This window comes from Chrysemys picta, chromosome 21 (genome assembly GCF_011386835.1).
Source record: "Chrysemys picta bellii isolate R12L10 chromosome 21, ASM1138683v2, whole genome shotgun sequence".
NCBI lineage: Eukaryota > Metazoa > Chordata > Testudines > Emydidae > Chrysemys > Chrysemys picta.
The window spans coordinates 8,116,497-8,134,899 of NC_088811.1; the positions used below are offsets into that span (position 1 = coordinate 8,116,497).

Here is an 18,403-nt window from a genome sequence, read left to right on the forward strand (position 1 = left end):
TATTTTCTCCTCCTCGCAGTGATGGAAATTTGCCAGACTGATAGGCGAAGGGATTGGGACCTCGAAAGTCAACGTCCAGTTGTTCTTGATGGGGGATTGGACAGCTTAGAAAACTGGTAACAAATGGGCCACCGGGCCAGCCTTTCACAATGCAGCTAAAAGTTCAATCCCAAGTCAGCTGAATGTCAACCAACAGGTGAGGCCATCTGAGGGCTGTTGGGCAGGCAGCCTTTGCAAGATGAACGCGGAAGTCTTACTCTAGCTCCCAGGAGACAAGGGGCCAAATTGCAAAACCCTCCCCCAGGATAGACCCCATTTCCTAGAATAAAGAGGATCCAGGATTGGAACTGGCAATGGATAAGATCCCTTTTAGCCTCTCCAAGTGATCCCTCCCATTCATGACTGAGGCATGTTGGCAGGGAGTATTATGTTGCTGAGAAGTCTTATGTCACTTCCCATAGTGTATATGTTCTGTGCCGTATAAACGGGCTTCATTGTTCATGGCTGTCAGTCCTGGCATCTTTCCTTACAAAACACCATTGCTGGGGGTTTTTTAAGTTAAAAAAGATGATGGACCATTTCAAATGAGGCCATAGACTCTACCTCTCCGTAACTCTGCATGGAACCAACCACTCCCACCAGAATGTCATATCCTGCCATAGGAAGGCCGAGTAGGATACCATCCTGGGGCTCGGGACCATAGCACACAGAACAACCATCCTGGGGTGCTCCTCAGAACTTTCACATAGTAACCTCATCCTCATCAGCATGACATTTATGGCTTGTGAGGGTGATTTTTAGCCCAGGATCAAAATGCCAACCGTGGCCCAGAAGGTGGAAACTGTATCCGCTGCTTGTTAAGAGCGCCATGCAAACAGCTGCTTGGTGGAACTCAATTTGCAATGCACAACTTATTCTATTGGTCCTATAAAACCCAGGAACTAAGCTAAATGTTCTTAGTATCAGAGGGGTAGCCGTGTTAGTCTGCATCTTCTTCTTCTCCATGCATCTGAAGAAGTGGGTTTTTTACCCATGAAAGCTTATGCCCAAATAAATCTGTTAGTCTTTAAGGTGCCACCGGACTCCTCATTGTTTTTCTACTTGTTCTTGAGCACCATCTACTGGCACTGTATCTGTTAACTAATTATATACCTATGTACAGATACAGAGCCACTCCTGTAATGCTACTGACATGTCGGACATCAATGAATCCTCTAGTGATATGGCTAGAATGAGATTGTCAGGTAGGTCTTTGATTGCTTTTTATTTGTATTGGACTCTCAAAAATGTTGTGTGTGTTCTTGGAAGCCTGCTGTTAGCTTTCTGTCCCAAACAATGGGGTGAGTCCCCTTCCCCACTCCAGCCCAGATTAGTAAGGGACCTAGACATTAACACATCCCAATCAATTTGCCCTCTCCTTTTTGACACTGCATTCTAGCACATCCCAGAAAGAACATGGCATGGGCACTAGTGTTTAGGAGGGATTAGTGTTTGTTTTAGTCTGGAGAACAGGGGCTAGAATCAGAGGGGTAGCCGTGTTAGTCTGAATCTGTAAAAAGCAACAGAGGGTCCTGTGGCACCTTTAAGACTAACAGAAGTATTGGGAGCATAAGCTTTCCTGGGTAAGAACCTCACTTCTTCAGATGCAAGTAATGGAAATTTCCGGAGGCAGGTATAAATCAGGGGCTAGAATATGAACCTGTTTCCCCACCTGCCTATCTCACAGAAGTCTTCTGAGAATTAATTAGCAAACGGTTGCAACAAAGCCCTATATAAACGCTAACGGCCTTATTTTCCCCACTTGGCCCCTTGTGTCGACATTTGCACCTGGGCAAAGTGGCCGCTAAATCAGAGCGGTAGCATTTCACACGCTCACTTGGTGCAGGTGTCAATGATGACACAAGGCGGATGGCAGTGGAGGATCAGATGCCCAGGATTATTAACTGCTTGCTGCAGAGGTAGCACAAAACATTGTTTCAGTGTAGCTCCTGTCTGAACAGTGGCACGGTTGACAAAATTTCCCAGTGACAGACTGATAAATATACACATATATACACACGCACGCGCTATTTGGAATCCAGAAGACATTCTGCACCAGGACAGTTTTGTAGGCCTGACCCTGTCTCTTTAAATTCAGCCTTGTTAGCACTAAAAGAATGCACATGTGTAATTGGGCTTGCCTGGGGGTGGATCGTAGCAGTGATTTTCCCCAAGCCCATTTACTTATCAGCACCAGGTAAAGCCATAAACATTCAGCTTTGTCACTTGGTGCCAAGTACAAATGATTTGCATGTTGCTGAAATCTCTGGTGTTCCCGCAGTGCCACAGCTTCCCAGCCAGACGAGAGGGGGGGAAAGTGACACAGTGGCTGTACATGGCCCCATGTGCTGTTGTGTTTCTTTGAAGCCAATCCATCGAGGCCATCTTTGACTCCGTGACATAAAGCAAAACCAACGGACTGGTAAAACATGGGTGGAAATTGGGGTCAGGTCAGTCATTCTTGAATAAATCTGTGGGCTTTTATTGGACTCCTATCTGGCTGCTTGACTGGCAAGGGGTCAGGTCTAGCCAGCTCTATTGCTGGTTGGAAAGTTTAGGGAGCAGATCCTGTGACGGCACCAGTGAAAATTCAATCAGAATGTGAAATGTCATTTGTATTGTATTGCGTGTGTGCGCATTACATGTATATGCATATTCCTCTGCATACGTGTGTGCATATACATATTTGTGCAGGCATATAGACTCATAGACTTTAAGGTCAGAAGGGACCATTATGATCATCTAGTCTGACCTCCCGCATGTCGCAGGCCACAAAGCCGTCCCAACCCTTTCCCTTGACTCTGCTGTTGAAGACCCCAAATCCTGTGGTTTAGAGACTTCAAGTAGCAGAGAATCCTCCAGCTAGCGACCCCTGCCCCATGCTGTGGAGGAAGGCGAAAAACCTCCAGGGCCTCTGCCAATCTACCCTGGAGGAAAATTCCTTCCCGACCCCAAATATGGCGATCAGTAGAACCCCGAGCATGTAGGCAAGATTCTCCAGCCAGACCCTCATTGGCCATTGATACTATTTACCAGCAATGGCACACTGTTCATTTGACTAAAATCATGTTATCCTATTAAACCATTCCCTCCATAAACTTATCTAGCTTAATCTTAAAACCAGACAGGTCCTTCGCCCCCACGGTTTCCCTCGGAAGGCTGTTCCAATATTTCACCCCTCTGACGGTCAGAAACCTTCGTCTAATTTCAAGCCTAAACTTTCCCACGGCCAGTTTATATCCATTCGTTCTCGTGTCCACATTAGTACTGAGCTGGAATAATTCCTCTCCTTCCCTGGTATTTATTCCTCTAATATATTTAAAGAGAGCAATCATATCCCCCCTCAGCCTTCATTTGGTTAGGCTAAACAACCCGAGCTCCTCGAGTCTCCTTTCATATATATCACATGCATGTATGTACACTTGTGCATGTGTGCATGTATACATGTGAACAGGCGACATGGCTTTTGTATCTATGCACACGTGGATTACTTAGGTGTGGGTCACTATGGGCTTGGCAGTGAGTGTTTGATTTCTCGCAGTTACTGTGGGGCAGAAGGATGTTGTTGTTCCATTGCCATCACTGACTGGTGGGTGACTTTCGTCAGGTCACGTCACCTCTCTCTCCCAGTGTTTGGAGACTGATGGGGGAAATGCCCTTTATGAACCCAAACTATCGTTGCTATTTTAAATAGCAAGGGGCTCCGCTCTGGGATTTTATCTTTTCTGATGTCCAGTGTTGACTTTTAGACACATTATGGCTCAGGGGGATTTGATCCTGATATGGGAAACTCTATGCGGATTCCACAGTGGATGTGCATGAATGTAAAGGGATGTTGAGCCAGGACTAGAAGGGAGAGTGTCTTGCAGGCCGGTGCTATGCAGACTGTGCTCCTCATTTCCAGCTCTGCCAATACACTTTGCTCCTGACGTTGCTTTTGTGGCAATGGGCCTTCCCCGAGTTGCTTCATTGTGCAGTGGGTGTGAGGGATAGACAGCAGAGAAGCCCCGTCTCCAGAGGTTAAGAGAGAAGCCAATGTTAGAGATTCACTATACCACATGGAGTCCCCACAAGTGCTAGTTCAGTAGGAAATATTCATGCCTTGGTGGTCAGAATTATTTCAGTTGTCCCAATGGACTCTTCTTATTATCTCCATCCTAGAAGGACCCAGCCAAGGTCAGCACCCTCTCCTGCTAACCCAGGGTTCTGGAGACTCAGTCCAGCCCTAACCACTGGACCACACTGCCTCTCAACACTCTGTACCTTCCTCCCACGTTGTTCTTTGCATTAAAGCAATGGAATTTCTTGTGTTTAACATTTTTTTTTTTTATTCCAACATTTTGTAACGCAGCTTCTGCAAGCTGCAGCCTGCAGGCTCCCTCTCTGCTCTTATGATCTGGTCTGGAGTCATTTCCCCACCCTTCCTCTTGACCTCTGCAGCCCCCCCTACATCCTTCCACAACGAAAACTGCCCCCTCACCCATCCCAGCTTCAAGTTCTGACTTGCTCTTTATTGGGGCTAGGCCTTGAACTGCCAAGTTCAGCTCCATCTCTGAAATAAATGTCCCACAAAGTTCAGGGTGTTTGGATCCAGGGTGTTGGTTCAGGCCCCCTTTATTCGTTAGGGCTCCAGTTGGATACCAGACAGTCGCGCAGTCTGAGTTTAGGATTCTTGTCAGTGGATGAAGACACACAATGACATCCAATCTTTGTTCTCGTTTCTCTTTAGATTCTAGAATCTCCAGATCCTCGAATCACAGATCCGCGGCGCACCTGGATCTCATTTGTACATCGCCCGGACGATGGCAACAACTCCAAAAGGAAATGCAAAGGGAGAGACAAGAAATTAGTAGGTTACCGCTAGATATAACACCGGATCACAAATATCTGTGTCCTGGGCCAAAATTTCCCCTCATACGGCTGTTGTAAAAGGTGCTTCTGTGTGCCTTCCCACCCCAGAGATGGCTGCATTTTAGTGGTGCTATATGTATTTATAGTTTGTAAAGCATTTTGGGAAACTAGGACAAAATGTGCTATATAAATGTAAAGTGAAAGTTGTGTCTGTATGCATGAGCGTGTGTTTATGTATCCATATATGTGTTCTGCTATTCTCAACAAATCTTTTAAAATCACCTATTTCTTGTGCTGAGACTTTCCCTTTAACTGACGGGTATTAAGGATCCATAACGAAGTGTTTTAGCCTCCACAGGCACAAGATATAGCAGTATGACCTAGTGGATAGATCACTGGACTGGCAGTCAGGAGACCTAGGTTCTATTCCTGGTTTGGCCACTGCTCTTCTTGGGAGCTTGGGCAAGTCTCTTTACTGTTCAGTGCCTCAGTTTCCCCATCTGTAAAACGGGGATAACAATACTGACCCTCCTTGGTAAAGTGTTTTGAGATCTACTGATGAAAAGCGCTGGATAAGAGATGGGTATTCTTATTATTTCGGAAGGTTGATGTGTTAATCAGTTTAGGACCCACGTCTCACATGGAGACCCACTTCCGGGGTACAGAAGCCCTAGTTGACATCCTCAACAGTCACACCAAATGCACAGCCTCACATACTTATGCCATCCTTACGTCATTGCAATAGTCTTAGGCTTGGAAGGATTTGATTTTTATCAGTAAATGCCGGTAAACGTCCATTTCACCATCCACACACAGATCGAGGAAAAAAATATTTCCATCGCTAGTGACCAAAATAGGCACCGTCAGAAAAATGCTACTTGAGAACCAGCCCCACCTTAACGTGTATGAAACGTATCGTAGTGCTGGTGTTAGTGGAGCAGGGGTGCCCGCTAGGTAGCTTTGACTTTTTGATCTCAACATCTCCTGCCATTAAATAATTATGGTCGGACCCTCTCCATAATTTCCCACAACTGCAAAAATTGAAATAGATTAAAAATTCTGCCAAGCCTCGTTGATTTTATTAAACTATGTAATAGGGTGGCTCTGCTGCTGCTCCGGGGAGCCAGCAGGTGGCGCACATGGAAATTAACAAACCCAGCCCCCAAAAGGCTGGTGACATGCTACCATCAGTGATGCCGGAAGGTAAAACAGAAGCAGCAAACCCAAGTTCCCCCCGGTCCCCAAAGACCCAAAGTAAGGGCCTGGCCTTGCAACCTCTTACTCACATTGCTACTCAGGTGAATAGACCCCTGGGTGGCATTACCTGCTGGGCAGAAAGCCAGCACGAGTCCGAGGTGCCACACCAGACCTTTTGTTGAACCTGTGGTGAAGGTCTACTCAGGTGACTGATAGCTTTGCAGGATGCAGCCCTTCATTTCAAGGGGGCCTTTGGTGTGTTGCTGAGTTACTGCCTGGATCGGATTCCCATTGTCTTCTTTTGGCTCCTTCCTTAGCGTGGCCTTGTTGGGCCCCCAGGGCCGCCGGGCCCCCAGGGACCTCCAGGAGCACCAGGGGGCGAAGTCACCCAGGAAGTCCTGCTGCAGGAGTTCAAGGAGATACTAAAAGGTAAAGGCGCTTGGAGCCGCATGTCTGTCTCTCCTTCTTGCTCACAAATGTGGCACCTACAGCCGAGTCCCAGGTTAGAGGGCTCTCCTCTCGTTAAGGCCCCGTTTCAGCACAGTGCTTAAGCATGTGCTTAAATCCCATTGATTTGAGTTCACGAAGCCAATGGGGCTCTGGGCAGGTGCCCGGCTCAGTTTGTGTGCAGAAGGTTGCAGGATCTGGGCCTAAGTCGGTCAACCTTTCCCCCCTCTTTTATTCACCTTCTGGATTTGGAAGCATCAGGGTGCAGTGGGGTCACATTTTCAAGTTTTATCCCTGCAACCATGAGGGCTAGAAACATACTTGTTTATCAAAAAGGAAGGCGCAGATTTCCCCATGATTCCAAGAAGGCCAGGAACTGGCGCTTCAGGAACAACCCCAAACATTGCGAGATTGGCGATAGACTCATGAGAGTTGGCAACACAGAGCTAAGTATGTACCTTTTTAGGCAGAGCAACTGCAATAAAGTTCCCGAGTGAGATCTTTTAGACTGAAATGGTCTGTTCCACGGAGAGTGGTGGGAGTTCCTTTAACTGGGTCATTTAAATTAGGACTGGAGAAAGTTTTGGAGAACATGCGTAGGGAACAATGTATGGACTAGAGGATGTAGCAGGTCTGTTTATACTGGCCACGTTAGGGCCTCTTCTTCTTACTTATTATTTGTATTGCAGTAACACCTAGGACCCCATTGTGGTAGATGCTGTACAGAACAAAAAGATGGTCCTGCTCCAAAGAGTTTATAATCGACGTATAAGACAGGATTGGTGGGGGAGCACAAGGAAATAAGACCATGCCTGGCAGTGGTCTCAGCAAACCAGCTTCCTAGCCGTTGTCAATTTTTTTTTGTAGGCATCATGATAAAGGAGAGTTTTAAGGGGGGATTTGAAGGAGGGACAATGAGATGGCTTTGCAGATATGTCCCAATATCATTGGCTGCCAGCATAAAAGTGCTTCAGTGTAAATAAATATTAAAAAAACAAGTTTTTATTAAAATGGTGCAAATTAGAAAAATGCTCCCCCGCTGCTGCTTGGATTGCTCTGTCCAAATCCCATGCGATCTCTTCTCTCTTCAGAAACCATTGAACGGCGGGCATCTCTGGCTAGCTCAGCCCATCCCAGCCAACTGCCCCCGCTCCTGCTGTCACTGGAGGAGACCTCGCCCTACAAACGGGTGGAGGAAGCGTTCCACTGCAAACTGAAAGGGCAGGTCATTGTGGACAAGAAGACCCTGGTCGAACTTCAGAACTTCCAGTCGGTGAGCCAATGTCACAGCCTGCACTTGCCCTGTCCTGCTGAGCTCTTCTGGGATGCCTTTCACCCATAGGGCTCTTAAGGGGAAAGGGAGAACTGATCCCAGGAACCCGTCTCCGGCCTGGCTGCTGGAAGTGAGCACTTGCCTTATTAACAGCTGGTCACGGTTGGGAGAAGTGGCATCTTCTCACCCACCATGGCCAATTCTACCCCTATTGAAATTAATGGGGAGTTTTGTCATTGACTTCATAGCGAACAAGAGCGAGCACTATATCTGCTTCCCGAGTGCCTACTTTGATCCTAAAACTCCTCCCCTTCCTCACCTCCTACGTCCAAACAGTTATCAGTTAGGTCCCCATTGTAGCTAATCTTTATTACAGTTAATTCTGTTCTGTTCTATTGTATCTAGGTTCTTATACCCTGCTCATCACTGTAGTCTTTGATTGCCTTCCAGTAGTTGTTATAAGAGTTTGTCTGCACATGGAGTTATTTAAGACTAGCTATTCCAGACTAACTCCATGTGTGGACACTCTTATTCCAGAATGAAAGTGCCTTTTTCCAAATTAGTTAATCAGGAATATCTGTTCCATTTTACATTCACATTTTACCCTATCCTGGAATAATTTTCTTGTGTAGGCAAGCCCAAAATGGCAGCAAGAACCCTCCTGGGCCTTCCAGGCCCCTGGTGTGAATATATGGCTCCAGCAGTTACAAAAATCAGCATTTGACGTTGTCTGTTAGATGGGTCACGCTTTAGACTAAGCTCCCATTTATAAATAACTTAGAAAGGGTCACTAAAGGGTTAATCAGTGTTATAAGGATAGTACCGATATGAGCAGCATGTTATCGATGTCAGTAGGAGGTGCTATTAATGGTTTTAAACCATGGTTATAAGCAACCTGTTGGCAATGATTACCCATGTATTAAAACATCTATGAATCCTTTATAAATTATTTGTAAATGGAAGGGTAATGTAAAGCGTGCGTGTTAGCTGCAAAGCGGGGAGTGAGTGCTAATTATTCTCATTATAACTATTGGGCAAACTTGATGCAGGCACAATGGACATGCAGTTCCATGACGCCATTTTTAGAGTCATTTTCCAGAGCCCGACCGAGATCTTAAAGTGTCTTAACCGGCACCACGTAGGGCTGCTGGTTGCCATCAGTTACTCAGTCAACAGTCAGGTGTGTTCATGCTGTTAATTAGCGACTGTGCTGCACCCCAGAAGTGGCTGCATTTCCATGGCAGCTGTACAGACTTCTGTCTATGAAGGGGCCTATCCAACAGATCTTATTCAGTTGAGTAGTCCCATAGCTAATGAGACTCTTCAAGGCTTCAGGGTTAGGGACACAGTTTGCAGACCTGCAGTGGTGATTTCTGAGGCAGGGTGAGACAGCTGCCCAGATTTTCTGCAGGTGCTGGCACAGGAGCAAGGTTGTACTTGAAGCAGTGAGAGAGATGTGCTGCCTCGTTAATTAGGAGTGAGAATGTGAATAGACCTCTTAGCAATCAGTGTGTGGGCTGGGGTTTCCCAAGCCTTATTATCATCAAGTCTGATTACTCCTGGCCCCAGAGCTGATGTGGGAGGGCTGGCAGGTCAGATGGGCCTCTGTGTGCCAACGCTTCATTTCAGCTTCTGGACAAGAAGTGCCTGGTTTTAGCTTGTGCTCCAAGGCTGTGTCTCTCAACCAGGGGTACATGCACCCCTGAGGTACGCAGATGGGGGTACATCAACTCGTGTAGATATTTGCCTAGTTTTACAACAGGCTACATAAAAAGCACTAGCGAAGTCAGTACAAACTAAAATTTTATACAGACAATGTCTTGTTTATACGGCTGTATAGACTAGACACTGAAATGTAAGTACAATAGTTATATTCCAATGGATTTATTTTAAATTCTATGGTCAAATGAGAAAAGGAGCAATTTGTCAGGAACAGTGTGGCTGTGACACTTTTTGTATTTTGATGTCTGATTTTTGTAAGCAAGTGGTTTTTAAGTTCGATGAAACTTGGGGGTATGCAAGACAAATCAGATGCCTGAAAGGGGTACAGCTGTCTGGAAAGGCTGAGAGCCACGGCTCTAAGGTACGGCTCTTGGTGGTGGCGGACACTCCTGCTGTGAGGAGAGCATCATCTCTCAATCGGGGTGAGAGGAAGGAAGCCCGTTGTCACTGATTTCATAGAGCTAAGATCTCAAGGGTTTGATGCTTCCCCAATTAAAGTGGGGAGGTAGCAACTCCGCTCCTGACCCAAAGCCCTTTGAAGGTCATGGAAAGACTCCCATTGGTTTCACTGGGCGTTGGATCAGGACCTAGCTGTTCTAAAGTCTCCGAGACTGGAGCCTCCATTCTCCTGACCTGGGGTATGTTCAAAGGGCAGCAGAGCTTTCTTCTCCCCGAGGCAGAGACTTCATAAGTCCCATCCCTCTGTGCTATAGTTATTCCCCAGTGATATTCCCCGGTCTTACTATATCCTCTCCCCTCACACACACACACACACACCTGCTGGTGCTCTTACAGTGCCCTCAGTCCTAGATGAGCGGGTGGTTTTTCTTCCCCTCCCTCTGAGCATCCTGTCTACAATGCTCCAAGCACTCTGCTCTCCCAAGACCATTGCCTCCTCTGGATGCGTTGCTGGGTAATGTATTTTGCACAGGGGAAGCTTAGATCAGGCACAGCTTGTAGTGTGCAGTGAAATTCCGGCTTTACATCTGGTTTGACTGAGGTCCAGGGAACGTCGCTGGAGTGATGCCAGACTCACCAAGGCTAAGAGGGTGCTCCCTGTGATGAGAAGCCTTGGGTAGATCCAGGAGGAATCCTGGTATCTCTCATGTTTTGCGGTCAGGCTAAACTCATTCTGACAGCTGAATCTTAACACTGGCTAGGCGGTCAGAGGGCTCGCAGTGCTTTGCTGTGATGGCTTCACACACTAGTTTCTTGTTCTTATTCTAAGTCTCTGTCAATTTAATTTTTAAAAATAAAATCTTTCCATCGGGCAGCACCCAGCCCACGCCTTAATCCTACGATGCTTGATTCCCTGTTCCCACCAGCAAGTAAATTACACAGTGGGTGTGGACAGGGGGAAAGAGAACCTGAGCTTGGATTGCAGAGGAGGGCTGGCACTAGCTTGTTATTTACATGCTTTGGGGCTGCTTGTTGAAATTAACTGAGAGCAAGTTGCAAGTTTCTCGCGGATTACTCCTGGCAGCAATTACGGCAGCTGTGAAATGAGTCGTGCTAATGTCAGGCAGCGAACTCAGCAGGGAGTTATAATTGGTGTGGCGTTTGCTGAAGCATACTGTCCAATGAGTCCTCTTCCTTCCCAACATTCCATATTGTCTGTTTCCCCCCACAAAGAGTAACAAAGCCGCAGAGGACATGAAAAAACAGGAATGTTTTAACAGCAGTAATTTACTGGTGCCTGCAATTGCCTTCCAAATTCAGCCATTGGTTTTGGAATTAAGTTGCTTCTTCTGTTCGTTTAATTGCTTTAATGAGAAAGGAATGGAGAAACTCCCAGGCAGAGTTCTACCTACACACACGGGGGCTGACTCTCCTCTCACTTACAGCAGTATAGTTCAGGCGTCACTCTGTCAAAGACTACAGGGCAACGTTGATATAAAACCAGCATCCGAGAGAGTAAAGTGCTTTGAGATCTAGGAAATACAAGTGACTCGCACTAGAGAAATGCGGTGAATGATTTTTATTTCAATCGGTTTTTATTTCCTTTCTGTTTAGAAACAATAAGAAGACCTCGCAGGCTCTGTATGCTCCGCCAGGGATTTAAAATGACCAACTCCAATGCATGTTTCAATCGGGTCAACCCTTCTACCACACAGCAGCTCTTCATACAAATACCAGCATGCCCATACATTTGCCACTGCTATGTCGCCTCAAAGATAAGGCCAAACAAACAGGCCTTGTAGTGCACTGAGAAAGCTGGCGTTCCTTTCCTGGCTGTTTTGGTTGGGGGCGGGAGGGCGGGAGGGCATTTGAGGTCCCTGGGGTGTTTACAGAACATCCTCTGTTGGACAGCTCTTCCTTGTTACACAGAAGGGGATCTAGAATCAGCGCTGTGACGGCAACTCTGGCAGTGTATCACAGGGAGAGAGACTTTCTCTAACGGAGGGCTACTAGTGTAAAGTCATAAGCACAAATACCAGGCAATTCAGTTCTGTCAGGGTTCCTTAGTTCTCTGGGTCCGGATGTGTGTACAGATAACTTAGATGTGGTGCATGTATTTACGTATATAAGCACCAGGACACTCCAGCAGCTGTTCTGCCAGCTAGAATGGTGCTATAGAAACCTTGCAGGGGCAATGGTGATAGCGCTTGTCCCGACGCATTTAAGTTTCACATAATGCCCTTGTGGTGGAGGCAGAGTCTCTGAGTAATTTGCTTTGTTGGCCCATCAAAGCTGTTTCTGATTCTCCCTGACTCCAGCCAAACCGATCTTGAGAGGGCCAAAACTAACAATAAACACGTCGCATTGAGTTTATTTTAGCTTAAATCAGATAATCCGCTGTGAGTCTGACTTGAGACCACTTCCTTGTACCGGGAGACGCTGTGCTTTGCTCGCGTTTTGCCCGCGATTTTCCTCTCTGATCCAAACTCAGAAGAAAATGAAGCTAAATATAGATTCCGTAAGAACTCAGCAAGGCTGTGCAGCGCTGCTGGCACAAGAGAATCAGTCCTGTCTTATCAAAGCCTAGAGTGGTAGGAAACCTCTGGAGGCCCTGTGTTATTGTCTCCTCTGTGTCTGCATCACAAAACCCACACACACAGCTTGGCACTGCAGAGACCCAGGACTGCCGTAGCGGGGGTAAGGCTGGTCAGGAGACTTGGGAGAACTAGGGAGTCCCAGGACTGGAACAGTAGGGGGCGCTACAAGTTCAAGACGTTAGTCCTTGGCAGAGCCAAGGGGCCCCAAGGACTGGAAGAGGGGGTGGCAGTAGGTAAGGACTGAGATGCATTGGCAAAGCTGGTGTTGGAAGGCGGGATACAGTACTAGAATAGCAGGCGTTTTGAGAGTCCAGACCAAGGTGCATTAACAGAGCTGCATGGGGGAAACCTGCACAGAGCTCAGCCGCCCTAAACCTGATACTGACTGGTTTTGTTAAATCCTCCCCTTTCCTGGGCGTTAAAGCCACACCGAGGGAGAGCCCTGCCCAGGATAGGATAAGTTTCTAGGGAAGGAGAGGCCTGGCAAACTCTTCCCAACCTTCACAGTCATCTGCTCCTCGCTCACACACTCTTTTTCTCCCTGCGATGGGTAGAGATAACGATGGTTCAGATTGCTGAGGGGGTTGTTCAACAATTCAAGGTTTGCTGTTCTCTTTCCCCCCCCTCCCCATAGCCTTTGGCCAAAGGAGCTTTCCTCCGGGGATCAGGCTTGAACCTGGTGACTGGGCGCTTCACCGCAACTGTGTCTGGCATCTACCAGTTTTCAGCCAACGTCCACATCGGTGAGTGTTGTCCACTGGAGCCTATTCCAGGTTAGCATGGTGAGGGACTCTGGAACTCCACTGACTGCCTTATGGAGGCTATTCCATCGGAAACATGTGTAACGACCACCCATTGGCATGAGTCGTCAGTATCATACAGGTCTCTACCACTTGACCTAGCAGAGTAACTCCATTAAGTGGCAGCAGCAGTAGGTTGTTATCCGCTAGCGCAGGGGTGGGCAAACATCAGGGTTCTGAAACTATATGGAGGGCCGGGTAGGGAAGGCTGTGCCTCCCAAAACAGCCTGGCCCCCGCCCCTATCCGTCCCCTCCCACTTCCTGCCCCCTGACTGCCCCCCTCAGAACCCCCAACCCATCCAACTCCCCCTGCTCCTTGTCCCCTGACTGCCCCCTCCCGGGAACCCCCGCCCCTAACTGCCCCCCCCGGGACCCCACCCCCTATCCAACCCCCCCTGCTCCTTGTCCCCTGATTGCCCCCTCCCGGGAACCCCCGCCCCTAACTGCCCCCCGGGACCCCACCCCCTATCCAATCCCCCCTGCTCCCTGTCCCCTGCCTGACCCCCGGGACCACCTGCCCCTTATCCAACCCCCCCGCTCCCCATCCCCTTACCATGCCGCTCAGAGCACCAGGACTGGCAGCTGTGTCGCCTGGCTGGAGCCAGCCACGCCGGTGCCCTGCTTGGCAGGAGTGCGCTGCCTGGCAGGAGCTCGCAGCTCCACCGCCCAGAGCACTGGCGGCACGGTGAGCTGAGGCTGCAGGGGAGGGGGGCAGCAGGGGAGGGGCCAGGGGCTAGCCTCCCTGGCTGGGAGCTCAAGGGCCGGGCAGGATGGTCCTGCGGGCTGTAGTTTGCCACCTCTGCTCTACCAGACCAGCCATTAATGGAGGCATGGCATCCACTTTGCCACTGTATTACCCAGGGTTACAGACAGTCCTCTCTGCTACCATAGGATGGTGCAGTCTGATAAAGGGATGGCATTTTATAACTCTACAGACATTTCATTGCTTTTCCTGCCTGTCTATAGATAACAGTGCATCAGACCTTTACGTGGGTTTTGGTGCTGGCTAGAGCTGGATGAATTATTCATAGTGAACAATTTCCCAGTTAAGAGTGACAAAGAGTCCTATGGCACCTTATAGACTAACAGATGTATTGGCGCATAAGCTTTCGTGGGTCAAAACCCACTTCGTCAGATTTCCCAGCTGACTCTCCAGAAAGCACAATGTCCATGGACAGCAGATCACGACTTTGACTCATTTGTTTGCCAGTTGGAATTTGCTGGCAGGGCTTTGGTATTAATGTGTTTTGCCCTTGAGAACTCTTCTCTGAGAATAGCTGTGTGAATTCACTGTCTGAACGGCACAGTACTTTCTCGGCCTGGGTGGCTCTGATTCTTTATCAGCTGTCCTGCTGCTGGCCAAAGTAAATCTTGTTTCTTAAGCAGCCAAATCTCTGCTATGGGCCCTAAATTCACTTTCGTATGAAGAAAACTTTCCCTCCACGAATGATTATGAAAAGCCTGGGGTGGGCATGTGGAAACGGAGGCAAACACGGCTAAATTGAAAGGACATTCAGAACCCACCACAATGTTCACTGATGCTTTTTCCTCCTATTCACTCAACAGTGGTAAAGGGCATTTCAATGAGAAACCAGCGGGGTACTTCTCTAATGGAGCCATGACGTGCTGCTTACAGCCTAATGTGGTTGATGATTTGTCCTGTGGTAGAGGGAATTTCCTTCTTTCTTTATTTTCATGGTTTGCTTCTTTCCAAGATCACAGCGAGCTGAAGAGCAAAGTGCAGCTCCGGGCCAGAGACAATGTCCGTGTGCTGATCTGCATCGAATCCCTCTGTCATCGATACACGTGAGTCACCGCAATGCGGTTCTTAACCTGTCACAAACGGCTCCTTTCTCAGCTACTTTTGACAAATGCCACGGATACCCTCTGTGAATGAGGGACAACTCAAAAGCCTACTGGACCAAGCATCTCGAAAGGCCCCGGGTGTTCATCCTTTCAAATTCAATAAACAGAATGGCTATTACCCCTGGATCTCCTAGCGAATAAAGCACTCATCCGTCCTCGGTGCTGTCAGGGTTCAAGGCTATCCTGAGCTATGGCAGTGTTGTCTAGTGGCAGGGAGAGGGGTCTTCAAAGCTGGATTCCTGAGGTCAAATTCATCCCTAGTGTAACACTGTTGAAGTCAATAGAATCACACCTGGGTTGAATTTAATCCCTGGCTTTTCTCCTGGGTATGCCACTGATGTGCTACCTGGCCCTGGGCAAGTCACTCCAGTTCCCTGTGCCCAGAAGGGAGTAACTATCTTTCCTTTCCTCACAGCAACCCTGGGAACCTTTGTGGGCTAGTTAATGAATTTGGATGCATGGACTCTATGAGCAATGGGGCCAGGATTTTGAAGTCGGTGGGAGTTTTGCCATGGCAATGGGGCCAGGGTTTCCATATTGCTGCTGAGTGAGATGAGACAAAGGAAATTGACCTTCTCCTTAGCCCTAGAGCTTTTAGCTTCTCTTCAGGGCTGGGGTGAATCCATCCATGTGGCAGTTTTCACTGGAGCGGCCTGACTTATTACCTGATCTGCACGTTAGACAATAGAGGCCTTTGCTTTTCATCACTGCCCATGTGGGACCTTTACAAGCCCTCAAGAAATTCACCAAAAGACATTTCAGACTTTGATCAAAAAGAGTGTGAGATGGGTTTCTTGAATTGGCCCTAATAAAAACAGTGACAGGAAATTTAACGGGGAACTTCGGCCCAGGTAAACTTGGCAGGTGGACACCGTAATATATTTTGTGCTTGCCTGTAAGGACCAGCAGCCTTGGTGCCCTACCAGATGAGCTCATAGATATAACATGTTGCCTCTGTTACTAAATGGCACTCTCTCTTGGGATGGCTGAGGGGTGTGTTGTTAAAGCCGTGGGATACTGCTCACCAACCTCTCACTCAGACAGAAAGGCAGCATTCCAGCAGCGACCTGGGGCTGCAGAACCCTGCTATGCAAAGCAAGATCACTGGTAATTTTATAATGCTATGGTTGCCCTTCTATGAAAGCTCTGAATCCAAGGTCACCTAGGAATTCATGAGTATCTCTAGGCTGTACATTATAGTCTCTCAGAACTTATCAGCACAGCTAGAACTCAGATCCTCCTGCTCCAAATATCGAGTCCCCTACTACATGAACAAGCAGAGAATCAGGGACGGCTCTATGTTATTTGCTGCCCCAAGCACGGCAGGCAGGCTGCCTTTGGCAGCCTGCCTGTGGGAGGTCCCTGGTCCCGCAGATTTGGCGGCTTGCCTGCGGGAGGTCCGCCAGTCCCGTGGCTTCGGCGTACCCGCCGCTGAAGCCGCAGGACTGGCGGACCTCCCGCAGGCATGCCGCCGAAAGCTGCCTGACTGCCACCCTTGCAGGGACCGGCAGGGTGCCCCCCGCGGCTTGCCGCCCCAGGCACGTGCTTGGAGCGCTGGTGCCTGGAGCCGCCGCTGACGGCGAACCTCACAAACCTCCCGCAGAAACACCGCAGAAGGCAGCCTGCCTGCTGCCCCACAGCAACCGGCAGGCCGCCCCCCCGCGGCTTGCCGCATCAGGCAGGCACTTGCTGCGCTGGTGCCTGGAGCCGCCCCTGCAGAGAACCTCTGTTAGTAGCATAAGGGCTGAAGCACAGGCATGCAGTACTAAGTCCATCCAGTAGAGGAGCTTCCCCCTTCGGCTTTAAAAACATGATTTTCTGCCACTTGAGCCACTAGCTGGCAGCGCTAGTAGACTCTTTTCTTCTTCTGTGGACTAGTCACTAAAGGACAAAGATCCGTGATCTTCTAGTGTGGGTTATATAAGCACATACGTCTAAATATGCCCCAGTCAGTACATTCATGGGCGTTGTTTGTTGTGACAGAGATAGAGCTGGTTTTTGTTTCCTCAGAACTGAGAGAGAATTACTGGGCTGGTGCCTTTTCCCAGTGATCCCCAGCTTTGCTAGCTACAGGAAGGCTTTTTGCCATTCCATAATTGCTGAAAAAATGCATGCTCCACCCTATGAGAGATCCTTACCCCAAAAAAACCTCAAATAAACTTTTTTCCTATTGGATTGAGGTGCCCGGCACCAATCAGAAGCTTGTGATCTTCAGCCGAGAAAAAGTGGCTTTGATCTTTAAGACTAATCGCTTGGGGTGAAATTCATCCCTGGGCAGGTCAGCACAAGGGCTATGCCCCACTTAAGTCCTATTTTGAGGACTGATCCTCTGCACAGGGGTACATTTCATATGAATTAGAGATGCTCTAGTTCAACCAGAAGCCATGCCCTTGATGTAGGAATCACTGGATGTCAGACTAGATGATCAACATGTTTCCTTCTGGCCTTAAAATCGATGAATCCTGGGTGATTAGCTGACATGAAAGCATGTTTCCTCTTTCCCTGCCATGCACACGGAGAGGTCCATTCATCTTCATCTGTGTCCTTGGGCACGGGACACTCCTGGAGGCAGGATAATGGATTTGATGGACTAATGATCTGACCTGGTCTGGAAATCCTTGTGAACTAGACTTCACCAGGGATGAATTCTGTGCCCAAAGAACCCCCTGGGAAACAGGATCCGTCTTTGAACAGAAACTTGGTCAGGCTCTTGAGTTTTGTGTAAATTTTCCCATGAGCTCTCCCTGCTTGTCAATGGATGGCGCTAACCACGGTGTATACCTAAGTAACTATTCAAAGCATCATAGACAAAATGGGCTAGAATTGAATTTGGCTGAGGGTGCTGAGTAGAGAGAATGATATAAAAGTGTCAGAAAGACACTGTGGTTCCAGGAGGCAGGAATGAGATTCTGGGTCTGAAATACAGGCATTGCTGTGGCTTTTACAAGTTTTATTAGCTGTGAACAGCGTTCCTTCCCTGCCCTGCCATCAGACAACCCACACCCACGAACGGCTTCCTAAATGTAATCACGTAAGTGCCCTGCTAAACCCTCGGGATGTACAAGTTGTCATTATGGTAACCGACCCGACCCACGGGCCCATCAATCTTCCCGAGGAAAGCCTCCCACAAACCCATCCCTCAGACTTCACTGCACACGTGCCTAGTGGTGCTAGCATGTTAATTCAGGGTCAGGGGAGACTATGGTAGCTAT

General features: G+C 48.4%; 1 protein-coding gene across 2 annotated transcripts in view; it reads left to right on the plus strand.

Moving 5' to 3' along the window:
• Positions 1-18,403, plus strand: part of C1QTNF12 (C1q and TNF related 12) — a 40,644-nt gene that overhangs the window by 12,003 nt on the left and 10,238 nt on the right. The window contains exons 2-6 of one of the 2 annotated variants that reach the window (XM_005292899.4): positions 4,769-4,888; positions 6,405-6,516; positions 7,626-7,807; positions 13,160-13,268; positions 15,041-15,131. In XM_005292899.4, coding sequence (XP_005292956.2) covers positions 4,769-4,888; positions 6,405-6,516; positions 7,626-7,807; positions 13,160-13,268; positions 15,041-15,131 — 614 coding nt within the window. The remainder of the gene's footprint in view (positions 1-4,768; positions 4,889-6,404; positions 6,517-7,625; positions 7,808-13,159; positions 13,269-15,040; positions 15,132-18,403) is intronic. The other variant, XM_042852865.2, reaches the window with a different exon arrangement.